This window comes from Elephas maximus, chromosome 5 (assembly GCF_024166365.1).
Source record: "Elephas maximus indicus isolate mEleMax1 chromosome 5, mEleMax1 primary haplotype, whole genome shotgun sequence".
Taxonomy (NCBI): Eukaryota; Metazoa; Chordata; class Mammalia; order Proboscidea; family Elephantidae; genus Elephas; species Elephas maximus.
In genome coordinates, this window is record NC_064823.1 from 88,811,150 (window position 1) to 88,828,674 (window position 17,525).

Sequence of the window (17,525 nt, forward strand, 5' to 3'; positions counted from 1 at the left end):
ACTGACTTTTTCATCCTGGACCTTGCTTGCTATTTCTAATGTCTTTATTAAATCCTCCATGTTATTTTTGATGAAATTCATTTCAATAGCTTACCAATTATCATTTTCGTGCTCTATTGTTTTATAATCACATTTTTAATCTCTTTTTTCATTAAACTCACAACCTTACTATATCTGAAATCTTCTCTTCAATGAACTATATATTAAAAATATATATATATTAAGCCTGCCTAAATTCTTCATCTGTATTTTTATTTTTCGTTATTAATGTGTACATGATTATAAAGCCATGTTTTTTATCTTGTTTTTGAAGTATCTGTTCTGGTATTGTGTAGCTGCATTGTACTTAAAATCATTTTCACATTATCTCAGACTTAATTAAATTATTCAGAGTCAAAATTTGAAGGGTTCATTTACTTTTCTGAAACTTAAATTTAAGCTTAAAATTCATGCAGTTGGGAAGAAGGTGAGCTCAGATGTGCAACTCTTTTTAGAGGAACTAAGCTGTATAAAGGTCCCTAAGTGGTGCAAGTGGTTTGAGATTGGCTGCTCACCTAAATGTTGGTGGTTTGAACCCACCAAGCAGCACTGCAAGAGAAAGGCCTGGAGAAATACTTTTGTAAAGATTACAGCCAGGAAAACTCTATGAAACAGTTCTACTCTGTAGCACATGGGATCATCAGGAGTCAGAACAGACTCAAGAGCAGTGAGTATGGTTATTTTGGTTAGGCTATATAAAAAGATCTGTTAAATGCCGTTGTCCCAGGGTTTTCTAGACAAAAGAAAAAGCGTATTCATTTGTAATAGGGAGGACACTCTATATTTGGCTTGGATTTATCTTAAAGGGTCAGCCTGGTTGCTCATTTTCCCCTCCCCTCCACATTCTAGTCAATTGGCTTTGATTAATATGAATGTATAAATAATAACTTTCAGGAAACTACAGAAATCATCAATTCAGGAACTGGGTAGGAGGTTAGGAGACACATCTAGCCTTACTTCAATCATTTGCTTTTTATAAATGCTGACCATAATCTCTCATATATTAGACTATTTCCATTCTCTGGGTTGTTACTTGCTGATAATTTTGTTCACTTTATTAAATCTCAGAGCAGGGAGGTTGCATGATATATACAAGTATTTTTTTTTTCTCAGCCACCTTAATTTTTTTTAATTTGAAAAATATTTATGCATAAACTACAGAAACATAAGCAATCTTAGAATTTTCCAAGTAAATATATAAAGCTTATTTTAATATTTTAACATTAATCCTAAATCCAAACTGTGTGGGAACACCATAGCATAGTATATAGTAGGCATGTATTTATATTCCGTTCTCTTATTCCATAAAGTAATTAAGGAACACAAAATATTACAGGTGAATGCATAAACAATAGTAATTTCATTACTCAGAATATTGTAAGATATCAGTCATAAGTAATAAGTGTACATTAAAATGTAAAATAATCAGTTTAAATGAACATAGTCATTCCTTATCCTACCTCATCTCTAAGAAAACATACTTGATTTTTATTTATTTACACATGTACATTTATTAAGTGTATATGTATATAAATTTTAAATATCTATCTTTAAATGACATCAAAGACATCATACATGAAAAAAACAAGAGACCATTAAAAAGACAGGAAAGAAAGAAAAGGCCAAAATGGATGTCAGAAGAAACTCTGAAACATGCTTTTGAACCTAGAACAGCTAAAGCTAAAGGAAGAAATGGTGAAGTAAAACAGCTAAGCAGAAGCTTTCAAAGGGCAGCCCTACAAGACAAAGTAAAGTATTACAATGAAATGTCCAAAGAACTGGAGTTAGAAAACCAAAAGAGAAGAATATGACTGCCATTTCTGAAGCTGAAAGAACTGAAGAGAAAAATGAAAGCCTCAATTTGCAATATTTAAGGACTCTATGTGCAAAAAGGAGCCCTGGTAGTGCAGTGGTTGAGCATTCAGAAGCTAACCAAAATGTCGGCATTTTGATTCCACCAACTCCTTCTTGGAAACCCTATGGGGAAGTTCTTGTACTCTGTCCTGTAGGGTTGTTATTAGTTAGAATCAGCTCTATGGCAATGGGTTTGGTTTTTATGGGCAAAAAATTGAATGATGCAAAATGTATCAAAAAATGATGGAAGGAATACAAAGAGTCACTGTACCAAAAAGATTTAGTCAATGTTCAAACATTTCAGGAGGAAGCATGTGATCAAAAACTTCTGGTAGTAAAGAAAGAAATTCAGTCTGCACTAAAGGCATTGGCAAAAAAACAAGACTCCAGATATTGATATAATGCCAATTGAGATGTTTTGACAAACAGATGCCATCCTGGAAGTGATTCTCATCTATGTCGAGAAATTTGGAAGACAGTTACTTGCCCAGCCAGCTAGAAGAGATCTACATTTGTGCTTATTCCAAAGAAAAGCAGTCAAATGGAATGCTGAAATTACCAAACAATATCAATAGTATCACAGCTAGCAACATTTTGCTGAAGATAATTTAAAAATTACTGCAGCAGTACATTAACAGAGAACTACGAGAAGTTCAAGCCAGATTCAGAAGACAATGTAGAACAAGAGATATCATTGCTGATGTCAGATGGATCTTGGCTGAAAGCAGAGAACACCAGAAAGGTGTGTTTTACCAACTACACAAAGACATTTGACTGTGTAGAACATAACAAATTATGAATAACATTACAAAGCATGGTAATTCCAGAACACTTAAGTGTGCTCATGCAGAACCTGTACATGGATCAAGAGGTAGTCATTCAAACAAAGCAAGGGGATACTTCATGGTTCAGAATTGGAAAACTTGTGTGGCAGGGTTGTATACTTTCACCTTATTTATTCAATGTATGCTAAACAAATAATCCTAGACACTTGACTGTTTGAAGAAGAACATGGCGTCAGGTTTAGAGGAAGACTTACTAGCAACCTGCAACATGCAGATGTCACAATCTTGCTTGCTGAAAGCGCAGACGACTTGAAGCTCTTGCTGATGAATGTCAGCCTTCAATATGAATTATACCTGAACATAAAGAAAATGAAAGTTCTTATAATTAGACTAATAAACAGCATTATAATAAATGGTAAAGAAGTTGGAATTGTCAATAATTTTATTTTTCTTGGATCAACAATTAAGGTCCATGTAAGCAACAGTCAAGAAATCAAACGATGCATTGCATTGAACAAATCAGCTGCAAAATACCACTTTAAAGTTTTAACTCATGGACATAAGGTATCTCAACTATTTTTGTATCTCTGGAGTTCTTTGGAAGTATACTTCTCCTGGTGAAAGTATTTGCTGTCCTTCAGTGAGGTCTTGAGTATCGGCAAAAGCCGAAAAAATGTTAGTTGAAGCAAAATACCTGGGTTATGAGGCTTTCAAGTAAGGTAGTGCAACCAAGAGGTCTGATTGGTTAAAAATTTTGTCTCTTTTGGCCTTTGTACCCCTTGATAAGCCTTGTAAGCAAATTTATGGTTTCCTGGGTGATAGGGAGGCCTGCTGGGCTTGGTTTTAGTTTTTTTGTATCACACTTGCAAAACCAGAGGTTTCCCATGTAACCTAATGTAAAGCACCCCACAATATTTTCGGCAACCAAGGTTCACTGGGAAAGGTGGCCACCCATCAATCAGCAGGCTTGAGAATGCACAAAGTTCAGTGGTAACCACGTAGTCCAGATATTTCTCAAAATCCATTTTACCAACCAAAAACTTAAACACATCCCATGACTCAGCAAACTTCCATTAATGAAAACACAAGATTCAAAAAAATTCGAGCCAGAAAATACTAAGATCACTAAAGTGTTATACACGGGGTCACCATGAGTCATAGCCTACTGCGTGAAAACTAACAACAGCAATGTTAACTGTCAATTTTCTGTGTCAGACATCATCAGCTAGCCAGATTTTAGAGGCCATGCACATGTACTTCTAAAAGATCTTTCTCACATTCTTGGATCATTCACCATCTTAGTTTTTGAATAGTCCTCGAAACTGGACTTCATACACTGTGGCAATTCTTTCTTGGAAAAATAGGCTGTGCATTCATAATTGGTGTGTTAAATTTTTTTCCTATGTCAACATCTGACCACACACTCTGTTGAGAATATATTTGTTCCCTGTTCTCCCCGTCAATATTCATCTCACAGCGAGAATTAATCTTTTCTGCAATATTTTGTGGACTTTGGCTTTTATAACTTATAGAACATGTGTCATATTCTTATTTTTAATGACTATTAAAAAACATCATCTCTCCTTTCTATGTCTTTGCCTCCAGTTATAAAGAGAATGTGATGAGATTATCAAAAATTCATCATGATCAGCCTCTTAAGCCCCTGGATCGAGCTGTCTTCTGGATTGAGTTTGTCATGCGCCACAAAGGAGCCAAGCACCTTCGTCCAGCTGCCCATGACCTTACCTGGTACCAGTACCACTCCTTGGACGTCATTGGGTTCCTACTGGCCTGTGTGGCAACTGTTATATTCTTGGTCACAAAATGTTGTTTATTTTCTTTCCAAAAATTTAGAAAAGCAGGAAAAAAGAAAAAGAGGGAATAGGTTTTTCCAGGGTAGAAAACGTTTGTGCTGGGCAATTTCTGTTTATTTAAGCCACAAGAAGCTTAATTAAAAAAATAAATTAATTAATTAATTAAAAGGAAAACATCACCTACATCCTGTAAAGTACTCACCTCACAACTTTAGTCTAGCTATATGGTTTAAAATTCAATAAGATCATTAACTGACAGTGTCCCATTCTTCTTTTGTCTTTTTCCGGGGTCTTGCCCTCTTATCACATTCCTTACTTGGGGACACTAATAATTCTAAGTATGTCCTATTCATAACACTAATATTTTCTTTTTTTAACCTTAAGCGATGAGATGAATAACAATATGCTGGGAAGTGCACAAAATGCGAGCTAAATTTGATGGATGTAAGGAGCTCAGAAAAGTAAAGTTCACAAATCCCCACAGATCATACAAATTAGAAAAGTACCATAGGAAATTTGTTTGTTATAAGAAAAGCAAAGATTTCCTTTTTTCAACAAAATTAGGTCTTCTGTTGGCCCAATGCTATTGGAATTAACTGTGATAAAGCATCACATTTGGAAAGGTTAAAATAGTCCCATGGAGCTTATTTAGATAACCATGGCCTACATTTTTGCCCTTAGGAAAAAAAATATATATCTATATCTATATATATGTATAAACATATATATTCTTCTGAACCTTTCATGTACAAGGGACAGTGTTCTGGGCTGACTTCAAACAAATAAGTGAATCAATCAAGTCATTTTTTCTCAGGGACAGAGGATGTCCATAATATTTTCCAGATGAATGACCATTTTAGGAAAAATAACCATAAAAACACAGAAAAATTATTTTACCAATTTTATAGAATTTTTAACTAAGAGTATAGTAGATATTCTTAAAGTTAAATGTCAATTCATTATATATAGCAATAACCAAAATTTATAATCTTTATTTATAATCAAAGCTATAAGTATGATTGAAAGTATAATTTACTTTGGGAAAAATAAATATTCTAAAAATCAGATCATTATATTGTTTTTCAGTCTCTATGTTCTACAAAATCTGTTCATAAATTAAATATCACCTATCCTAAATATATAAGATATTAGAAAATCTGCTTATCTAAGAATATACTATGTTAAATGTTTATCATTATAAAACTCTACCTAAGGAATAGATTTATTCATACCTTAATCAGCTTTATGTTAACAATTTGTTCACCCCCTTATTATCTTAATGAGATACCTTCCTAAAGTTTTAATATTTGATATATTACTGCAAGATTAATGACATTCATGGGCTTCTCAAGAATCTTGAAATTCTTCACAATATTTTATATTAAAAAAATATACCAATTTAATAATAACTATAATTTTTTTTCATATGGTGGGAAAATGTAATTACTTTTTCTTGAATGTCTAAATAACCAAAAATAAAAATAAATTATTTTGAATAATTTTGTGAATGCTGAAAATTTGTTTTCTAAATGTTCTTTTTTTAAAAGTGGTTCATCTTTATGTGTGCTTTGACTTTCACAATGTAATTATATTTTTGGAAGAGCTGTTTGTATTTGCTCTCAGCCCAGTCTGTTCTCTGCAATGAGAATGCAGCAATTGGCTAAGATGCAGTAAGAGGTGGGCCACCATTCCTAGGCTGAGCCTGCATACCTTCAGGTGTCCTCTTTGATCACTGTGAGTAGCCACTCATTGCTTGTGTGATTTGCTGTCATTCTACAACCTCTGCTCATATACCTTTCATTTTTCCTTCAATACTCACTGCACTTTGAGAAGAGCTAGAATTAGACTCTAATTGGCTTCGTGGTACATTGTGTCCTAGCCACCAAGTTAACATTTGGCCATAGAAGATATTTAAGGGCTCCCTTGACTCAACGGCAACAGGTTTCGGTTGATTGTTGTTTTTTGTTTTCTATGTATTAAGTTTGAAACGTCCTTTAGAAGTCCAGTTGGAAATATCAAGTCTAGAATTCAAGGGCATGCTCTGGTCTAGAAATCAAAAATTGGGTGTTAAGAATATGTAACTCAGTATATTATCCATAGGACTGGATAAGTTCATATGGTCAGAGAAGGTTACTGGCAGAAACAGTATTTACCCAAATAATTCAACTGAAGAGACTGCAGGATGTAACAAGTTGGACAAATGTTGGCATACCTAAGAAAATAAGCAAGGGATGATGAATTGCCCAGAGAAGAAATTCTCTATCAACCCTAGTGCAGAGAGAACAAATGGAAGATATATTATTAGAGTCCAGTAATAAGTGAAAACATAGAAATTAGGTCACATGGCAAAAGGTTGGATTATACAGTGTTATAACTATTGCTAGAAATGTGAAAACAAAGCAGAGAGGTAGCAGATAAAATATTTCCAAATATTACTGAGTCTCTTTCCTCTTGGTCTCTCTTCGTAGATCATTCTCTTTGGCTGAATCTTATTAGAAACCAGCCAACAAAAAATCCCGGATTAATACCATCTGTGTTAGTCTACATCCTTGAAGTATAAACAAGATAGAAAAAGACTAAGAAGAGGTTTCTTTTAGCAGTCATTCTTGTATTTGTTCTGATGAGCTAAATCTCATGTCAAATAAGGCAAAGACCAAGTCTCATCAGCCACAGAATTTGTACACAACTCTGGTAGCACCTCCACTGTTCAGAGTTCTTTAACTGGTAGAAAGATCGAAAATTTTCCCTGCTCAGAATCAATGTCATAATATGTCCTGTTTTATTATTCTTCCACAGCCTTCTACTGACATCAGAATATTAAGATGTGTCCTCATAATCTGCTGAATGCTAGACATATTTTTGTCTATACCCTTATGTTTCGGTAACCAAATTCATTTTTGGTATTTTGTATCAATTACTCTGACAGCACAGTAACCTGTTCTCTGTCTTAATTCTGCAGCTGAGGAGCTCAAAATATTCAAGGAGCCCCCATGTTTTCAAACCTAAGTAAACCACTGCTGTATTCCTGTGTGGAATCATTGTTCTTTTGAATATTCAAACCTTCAATCTGCCTGATTTCAGGTTGCAGTGCTAAAAAAAAAAAAAAATTCCTCTATTATAAGTGGTGAAGCTTACTGGTTAGAGGACCAATTCCCACTTTCAACCCCTGATTTCTAGGCCAATATGTTCAAACTAAAAAACAAAAGACATTATGCAAAAGGCCATAATTTAGATGATTATATTAGTTTTCTAAAAATTGCTTATGTGCAAATTCAAATTGAAACAGAAGAAAATCAAAGCGAGTCAACAAGAGTCCATTAGGACCTTGAAAATATCCCACTTGAATTTAGAGACCATCTCAAGACTGGATTTGATGAACTAAACACTAATAACCAAAGACAAGAGTTATGGGAAGACATCAAGGACATCATACATGACGATCATTAAAAAGACAGGGAAAAAAGAAAGAAAATGCATGTCAGGAGATACTCTGAAATATGCTCTTAAACACAGTAGCTAAAGAGAACAGAAGAAATAATGAAGTAAAAGAGCTAAACGGAAGATTTCAAAGGGTAGCTCAAGAAGATGAGGTAAAGTATTATAATGAAATGGGCAAAGACCTGGAGTTATAAAACCAAAAGGGAAGAACACCATCAACATTTCTCAACTGAAAGAACTAAAGAAAAAATGCGTTACTGAAGAATTCTGTGGGCAAAACATTGAATTATGTTGAAAACACCAAAATAAGATGGGTGGAATACACAGAGTCAATGGACCAAAAAACTGATTGATGTTCAACCATTTCAGGAGGTAGCACATCATCAAGAACTGTTGTACTGAAGGAAGAAGTTCAAGCTGCACTGAAGGTGTTGCTGAAAAACAAGGCTCAGTTGACGGAATATCCATTGAGATGCTTCAACAAATGTATGCAACACTGGAAGTGCTTATTCATCTGTATAAAGAAATTAGGAAGACAGTTACCTGGCCCACTGACAGGAAGATATTCATATCTGTGCCATTTACAAAGAAAGATAATCAAATGGAATGCAGAACTCTTTGCACAATACCATTAATATCACATGCTAGCCAAATTTTGCTGTGGATAATTCAAAAGTGATTACAGTAGTACATCAACAGGTAGCTGCCAAAGTTCAAGCCAATTCAGAAGAGGAAGTGGAATGAGGGATATTATAGCCGGTATCAGATGAATCTTGGCTGAAAGCAGAGAATACCAGAAAAATGTTTATGTGTGTTTTATTGACCATGCAAAGTCATTTGACTATGTGGATCAAAACAAATTATATCATTCTGAAGAATCAAAATTCTATAACACCAAACTGTGCCCATGCAGCACATGTCACATGGATTAGGAGGCAGTTATCTGAACAAAGCAAGAAAACAAGAATTGGAAAAGGTATGTGGAAGAGTCATAGCCTTTCTCCTTACTTATTGAATCTATATGTTGTTGTTGTTGTTAGGTGCCGTCGAGTCGGTTCAGACTCATAGCGACCCTATGCACAACAGAACAAAACACTGCCCAGTCCTGCGCCATCCTTACAATCGTTGTTATGCTTGAGCTCGTTGTTGCAGCCACTGTATTAATCCACCTCGTTGAGGGTCTTCCTTTTTTCCGCTGACCCTGTACTCTGCCAAGCATGATGTCCTTCTCCAGGGACTGATCCCTCCTGACAACATGTCCAAAGTATGTAAGACTCAATCTCTCCATCCTTGCCTCTAAGGAGCATTCTGGTTGCACTTCTTCCAAGACAGATTTGTTCGTTCGTTTAGCAGTCCGTGGTATACTCAATATTCTTCGCCAACACCACAATTCAAAGGCGTCAATTCTTCTTTGGTCTTCCTTATTCATTGTCCAGTTTTCACACGCATATGATGTGACTGAAAATACCATGGCTTGGGTCAGGTGCACCTAAGTCTTCAGGGTGACATCTTTGCTCTTCAACACTTTGAAGAGGTCCTTTACAGCAGATTTACCCAATACAATGCATCTTTTGATTTCTTGACTGCTGCTTCCATAGCTGTTGATTGTGGATCCAAGAAAAATGAAATCCTTGACAACTTCAATCTTTTCTCCGTTTATCATGATGTTGCTCATTGTTCCAGTTGTGAGGATTTTTGTTTTCTTTATGTTGAGGTGTAATCCATACTGAAGGCTGTGGTCTTTGATCTTCATTAGTAAGTGCTTCAAGTCCTCTTCACTTTCAGCAAGCAAGGTTGTGTCATCTGCATAATGCAGGTTGTTAATGAGTCTTCCTCCAATCCTGATGTCCCCTCCTTCTTCATAGAGTCCAGCTTCTCGGATTATTTGTTCAGCATACAGATTCAATAGGTATGGTGAAAGAATACAACCCTGGCGCACACCTTTCCTGACTTTAAACCAATCAGTATCCCCTTCTTCTTTCTGAACAACTGCTCTTCATCTATGTAAAGATTCCTCATGAGCACAATCAAGTGTTCTGGAAATCCCATTCTTCGCAGTGTTATCCATAGTTTGCTATGATCCACACAGTTGAATGCCCTTGCATAGTCAATAAAACACAGGTAAACATCCAGTGGTATTCTCTACTTTCAGCCAGGATCCATCTGACATCAGCAATGATATCCCTGGTTCCACATCCTCTTCTGAAACCAGCCTGAATTTCTGGCAGTTCCCTGTTGATATACTGTTACAGCCATTTTTGAATGATCTTCAGCAAAATTTTGCTTGCATGGGATATTAATGATATTGTTCTAAAATTTCCACATTCAGTTGGATCAGCTTTCTTGGGAATAGGCATAAATATGGATCTCTTCCAGTCAGTTGGCCAGGAAGCTGTCTTCCATATGTCTTGGCATAGATGAGTGAGCACCTCCAGTGCTGCATCTGTTTGTTGAAACATCTCAATTGATATTCCATCAATTCCTGGAGCCTTGTTTTTCGCCAGTGCCTTCAGAGCAGCTTGGACTTGTTCTTTCAGTACCATCGGTTCCTGATCATATGCCACCTCTTGAAATGGTTGAATATCGACTAATTCTTTTTGGTATAATGACTCTGTGTATTCCTTCCATCTTCTTTTGATGCTTCCTGCATCATTTAATATTTTCCCCATGGAATCCTTCACTATTGCAACTCGAGGCTTGAATTTTTTCTTCAGTTCTTTCAGCTTGAGAAACGCCGAGCGTGTTCTTCCCTTTTGGTTTACCATCTCCAGCTCTTTGCACATGTCTTTATAATACTTTACTTTGTCTTCTTGAGCTGCCCTTTGAAATCTTCTGTTCAGTTCTTTTACTTCATCAATTCTTCCTTTTGCTTTAGCTGCTCGACCCTCAAGGGCAAGTTTCAGAGTCTCCTCTGACATCTATCTTGGTCTTTTCTTTCTTTCCTGTCTTTTCAATGACCTCTTGCTTTCTTCATGGATGATGTCCTTGATGTCATTCCACAACTCGTCTGGTCTGCGATCACTAGTGTTCAATGCATCAAATCTATTCTTGATATGTTCTCTAAATTCAGGTGGGATATACTCAAGGTCATATTTTGGCTCCCGTGGACTTGCTCTGATTTTCTTTAGTTTCAGCTTGAACTTGCATATGAGCAATTGGTGGTCTGTTTGTCCACGGCCGGCCCCTGGCCTTGTTCTCACTGATGATATTGAGCCTTTCCATCATCTCTTTCCACAGATGTGGTCAATTTGACTTCTGTGTGTTCCATCTGGTGAGGTGCATGTGTATAGTCTCCGCTTATGTTGGTGAAAGAAGGTATTTGCAATGAAGAAGTCAGTGGTCTTGCAAAATTCTATCATTCGATCTCCGGCATTGTTTCTATCACCAAGGTTATATTTTCCAACTACTGATCCTCCTTCTTTGTTTCCAGCTTTCGCATTCCAGTCGCCAGTAATTATTAATGCATCTTGATTGCATGTTTGATCGATGTCAGACTGTAGCATCTGATAAAAATCTTCTATTTCTTCATCTTTGGCCCTAGTGGTTGGTGCGTAAATTTGAATCATAGTCGTATTAACTGGTCTTCCTTGTAGGCGTATGGATATCGTCCTATCACTCACAGTGTTGTACTTCAGGATAGATCTTGAAATGTTCTTTTTGACCATGAATGCAACACTATTCCTCTTCGACTTGTCATTTCCAGCATAGTAGACCATACGATTGTCTGATTCAAAATGGTCAATACCAGTCCATTTCAGCTCACTAATGCCAAGGATATCGATGTTTATGCATTCCATTTCACTTTTGATGATTTACAATTTTCCTAGATTCATACTTCATACATTCCAGGTTCTGATTTGTAATGGATGTTTGCAGCTCTTTCTTCTCATTTTGTGTCGTGCCACATCGGCAAATGAAGGTCCCGAAAGATTTACCCCATCCATGTCATTACGGTCGACTCTACTTTGAGGAGGCAGCTCTTCCCCAGTCATCTTTTGAGTGCCTTCCAACCTGGGGGGCTGATCTTCCAGCACTGTATCAGAAAATGTTCCACTGCTATTCATAAGGTTTTCATTGGCTAATGCTTTTAAGATTTAGACTGCCAGGTCCTTCTTCCTAGTCTGTCTTAGTCTGGAAGCTCAGCTGAAACCTGTCCTCCATGGGTGACCCTGCTGATATCTGAATACTGGTGACATAGCTTTCAGCATCTATATAGTGAACAAATAATCTGAGAATCTGAACTATATGAAGAAGAATGTGGCATCAAGATTGGAGGAAGACTTATTAAGAACACGCAATTTGTAGATGATACAACCTTGTTTGTCGAAGATGAAGATGACTTGAGGTACTTGATTATTACAGTCAAAGTCTACGTCTTTCAGTAAGAATAATACCTGAACATGAAGAAAACAAAAATCCTCACAACCAGACCAATAAACAATACATGATAAATGATGAAGAAATTGAAGTTGTCATGATTTTTTTCTACTGGGATCAACAATCAAAGTCCATGAAATGAAACGTCGTATTGAGCAAATCTACTACAAGGAAGATCTCTTTAAAAGTTTTATAGAGCAAAGATGCCACTTTGATGACTAAGGTGTGTCTGGCCCAAGCCATGGTCCTTCAATCGCCTCATATGCATGTGAAAGTAGGACAATAAAAAAAGGAAGACAGAAAAATTGGCACACTGAACTGTGGTGGTGTAGAATATTGAATATAACCTGGACTGCCAGAAGAAGGAATAAATCAGTCTTATAAGAAATACAACCAGAATGTTCCGTAGAAGTGAGGGTGGCAAGTTTCAAATCACTGACATTAAAGACGTCATCATAAAAGACCATTTGCTAAAAAAGCACATCATAGTTGGTAAAATGGAGGATTGATAAAGGTGAAGTAGGCTCTTCGTGAGATAGACACAATGGTCAAACACAGAAATGATCATGAAGATGGTGCAGAATGGGCAGTATTTCTTTTTGTTATATATAAGGTTGCTATGGTCCGACTCAATGACAACTCTAACAACAACGGCAACAGCATTAGTTTCCTAGGACAGCGGTAGCAAAGCACTACAAACTGGGTGACTTATATGACAGAAATTAATTGTCTCACAATTTTTGAGGCTAGAAGTCTAAATTCAAGGTGTCAGCTGGGCCTTATTATCTCCGAAGGCTCTAAGGAAAGATTCTTTTCTGTCTCTCCAAGATTCTAGCAGCTCCCAGCGGTCCTTGCTTGCAGCTCCAGCATACTTCCATCTCTCATCCTTCTTCACATGCCTGGCTTCCTGCTTTCTCTCTGTGTCTCTTCAACTCTCATATAAAGGCAACTCTCATATTGGATTATAAAGGCAACTCTCATATTGGATTAGAAACCACTTTACTTCAATAAGCCCTCATGTTAACTTCTTCAACGACCCTATTTCCAAACAAGGTCACATTTACAACTTCCACAGTTAGGACTTTAACATATCTTTTTGAGGGACAAAATTCAATTCATAACAAGCATGTACTTTATCCTTTAAGACAGTTCCCCAAATACACAGGATATTATCTCCCAGCTAAAATCCTGAGCTTTCATTATGTGAAGGGAAACATGATAAAAATCAACAAATTCTATGGGCCTGAGAAACTTGTTTCATTGCCTTTGTTGTAAAATGGTCATCCAAAAAACCAAACCAAACCCAGTGCCATCAAGTCGATTCCAACTCATAGCGTCCCTACATGACAGAGTAGAACTGCCCCATACAGTCTCCGAGGAGAGCCTGGTGGAGTCGAAATGCCGACCCTTTGGTTAGCAGCCGTAGCACTTAACCACTATGCCACCAGGGTTTCCCTAAAGGTAATAGTCAGTGTAAATATCAAACCATGATGGTGATTTAGACTTCTTCATGTCCATGGACTGTGGTGCTAAAAGAGCTATTACAGAGAGTGAAAGAAAAATCTATATTTTGGAGTTCATATCTACTCCTGTGAATAAAAACTGATGTACCCTCTATATCGGAAAGAGACCAATATAATCATTGTGCTAACTTGTTGCTAGCTAGAACCCTAAACATGATGCCACATTGGGGGTATCCACTATTAACAGATTGAGCATGTAACAGCTGGGGTAGCCATTTCAGCCTTAGGGAGGATAAGCCCATGCTGTGAACTTATGTACAGTCTTTGTCCCAGCTACTATGCCTTCTTTGTACATAAACTCTTTGACTAAGATCTAGAAGATTTAGAAAAAGAGGTTGATATCCACAGAGAGCTCATTCAGTTCAACTAATTATTGAGACTTTTCTCTACCATGCATGCCTTCAGTGGGCATTTCCATAAGAGAAGGTTACATGTAATTTTATCCCAGATCTTTATTTATTTATTTTGTTGTTGAGCCTATGTGCAGCAAAACATACACCAATTCAACAGTTTCTGCATGTACAATTCAATGACATTGATTGTATTCTTTGAGTTGTTCATCCATGCTCACCCACTTTTTCTGAGTTGTTCCTCCTCCATTAACATAAACTCACCATACCCTAAGGTTCCCATATAATCTTTCAAGTTGCTGTTTTACACAGGGTTGCTGTGAGTTGGAGCCAACTCCACGGCATCTAATAACAACAATAACAACAATGATAGTACTTTAAAGAGTGTAATGCTCAAGGCATTTTACTAGTTAAGCTAAACTATTGTTTGGTTTTAAGAAGACTTCAGTGAATATTTTTGGCTTAAGGTTTAAAGAATATTTCAGGGCAATAGTTTTAGAGGTTCATCTAGCCTTCAAGGTTCCGGAAAGTCTGGAGTCCATGAGTATTTGAATTCTGTTCTGCATTGTCCCTCTTTTGATTAGGGTTCTTCTATGGTCCTTGATCAAAACGTTCTGTGATGGTGGCAGGAATCATCCAGAGGTTTTTGTTACTAATCATCCACTTTGAGACCTTCCAAGTCCTTTACTAAACAGTCAAAGCTTTAGTGATTAGCCAGAGCCTGTTAATCTGGGACATGGATTTTTTTCCCCCAACAAAGTCTATATTCAGATATACTGCTTCATGTTCTGCCCATTAGGAAGATTTTCTTCCTGAATGTCTATCAAAGGCCACTTCATGCTGCTGCAAGAATATCATGCACAGACACCTGTATAAAATGGTCTTGAGTATTTTCACTCTGATTTCAATGGACCATGAGCCTACAGATGGGGATTTATGGAGATTGATTAACAAAGAATTGTAGGTTCCATGAGAGTCTAAGCCACTGATAACACTAATTACTTGTTTGTCTGAATCTGCCTAGACCTAGTCTGAGATGTCTGATGTCTACTTAATGATACAATACTGCTGTTTATCTTCAGTTATATTTTTGTTGTTTCACATCATAATGGTCACCTCAGGTAATGCAGTCACTTGAATGTCAATGGTCGGGCATTCAGCTTTTATATGAGCTCAGTAAGAAGTTTCTCAAATGCAGAACAGTTACTAGGAAAATAGGGCGTTATTTTGCTCCAAAATCCTTCTATTGGAGTTTGCCAAAGATTTATGTATCATTGCTATCTGCCACAGAGATAGAAATTACACTTGAATTTGCTCAGTTATCAAATGAATATCACAGGGTATGCCTAGGGAACCTGTATCTAATATACATACATATATATTATATTTGTGTTACATATTTATATCTAAATATGCATGTGTTTGTTGTTGTTAGGTGCCATCAAGTCAGTTTCAACTGATAGTGACCCTGTATATACAATAGAATGGAACACGGACCGGTCCTGTGCCATCCTCATGATCATTGTTATTCCTGAGCCCATTGTTGCAGTCATTGTGTCAGTCCATCTCATTGAGCCTTCCTCTTTTTTGATAACCTTCTACTTTACCAAGCAAGATGTCCTTCTCCAAGCAACTGATCCCTCCTGATACCATGTCCAAAGTATGTGAGATAAAGTCTCACCATCCTTGCTTCTAAAGAGACTTACGGCTATACTCCTTTGAAGACACATTTTGTTTGTTCTTCTGGTAGTCCATGGTACATTCAATATTCTTTGCCAACACCATAATTCAAAGGCCTCAATTCTTCTTTCATCTTCCTTATTCATTGCCCAATTTTTGCATGCATATGAGGCAATTGAAAACATCAGGGCTTGGGTCAGGCACACATTTGTCCTTAAAGTAACGTCTTTGCTTTTTAGCACTTTAAAGAGGTCTTTTGCAGTAGATTTGCCCAATGCAATACATTGTTTGATTTCTAGACTGCTGCTTCCATGGACGTTTATTGTGGATCCAAGTAAAACGGAATCCTTGACAACGTCAATATTTTCTCCATTTATCATGATGTTGCTTATTGTCCAGTTGTGTGGATTTTTCTTTTTCTTTATATTGAGGTATAATCCATGTGGAAGGCCACGGCCTTTGATCTTCATCAGTAAGTGCTTCAAGTTCCCTTCATTTTCAGCAAAAAAGGTTGTGTCATCTGCATACCACAGGTTGTTAATGAGTCTTCCTCTTTCCTGGTGCCCCAGTCTTCTTCATATAGTCCAGCATTTGGAATTATTTGCTAAGCATAAAGATTGAATAATTATGGAGAAAGGATATAACCCTGGTACGCACATTTTCTGACGTTAAACCATGCAGTATCCCCTTGCTCTATGTACAGATCTATGTACAGGTTCTTCATGAGAACAATTAAATGTTCTGGAATTCTCATTCTTTGCAATGTTATCCATAATTTGTATGACCCACACAGTCAAATGCCCTTGCATAATCAATAAAATACAGGTAAACATCTTTCTGGTATTCTCTGCTTTCAGCCAAGATCCATTTGAAATCAGCAATGATACCCTCTTTCATGTCCTTTTCTGAGTCCAGCTTGAATTTCTAGCAGTCCTCTGTTGATGTAGTGCTGAAATCTTTTTTGAATAATTTTCAGCAAAATTTTACTCCCTGGTGATATTAATGATATTGTTGATAATTTCTGCATTCTGTCAGATCACCATTCTTTGGAATAGGTATAAATATGGATCTCTTCCTGTTGGCTGGCCAGGTAGCTGTCTTCCAGATTTCGTGGCATAGATAAGTGAGTACTTCCAATGCTGCACTAGTTTGTTGAAACATCTCAATTGATATTCCATCAATTCCTGGAGCCTCGTTTTTTGCCAATGTCTTCAGTGCAATTCGGACTTCTTTCTTCAGTACCATTGGTTCTTGATCACATGCTACCACCTGAAATGATTGAATGTCAACCAGTTCTTTCCAGTAAAGTAACTCTGTATTCCTTCCATCTTCTTTTAATGCTTCCTCTGTTGTTATTTTACCTGTAGAGTCCTTCAGTATTGCAACTCAAGGCTTGAATTTTTTCTTCAGTTCTTTCAGCTTGAGAAATGTTGACTGTGTTCTTCTGTTTTGGTTTTCTAACTCCAGGTCTTTTCACATGTCATTATAATACTTTACTTTGTCTTCTTGAGCCACCCTTCGAAATCTTTTGTTCAGTTCTTTGACTTCACTATTTTTCCATTTGGGTTAGCTACTTGACATTCAAGTGAAAGTTTCAGAATCTCCTCATTTTGATCTTTTCTTTCTTTTCTGTTTTTTTAATGACTTCTTTTTTCCTTCATGTAT

The 17,525-nt window shown here is 36.7% G+C and overlaps 1 protein-coding gene across 4 annotated transcripts in view; it reads left to right on the forward strand.

Annotated features, from left to right (window-relative positions):
- UGT2A2 (UDP glucuronosyltransferase family 2 member A2) overlaps nucleotides 1–5,370 on the forward strand; it is a 106,720-nt gene extending 101,350 nt beyond the window's left edge. For all 4 annotated transcript variants that reach the window (XM_049886105.1, XM_049886107.1, XM_049886106.1 and 1 more), the window contains one exon: nucleotides 4,284–5,370. In XM_049886105.1, the coding sequence (XP_049742062.1) occupies nucleotides 4,284–4,563 (280 nt within the window). In that variant the 3' untranslated portion in view covers nucleotides 4,564–5,370. The remainder of the gene's footprint in view (nucleotides 1–4,283) is intronic.
- The last annotated feature ends 12,155 nt before the right edge of the window (nucleotides 5,371–17,525 follow it).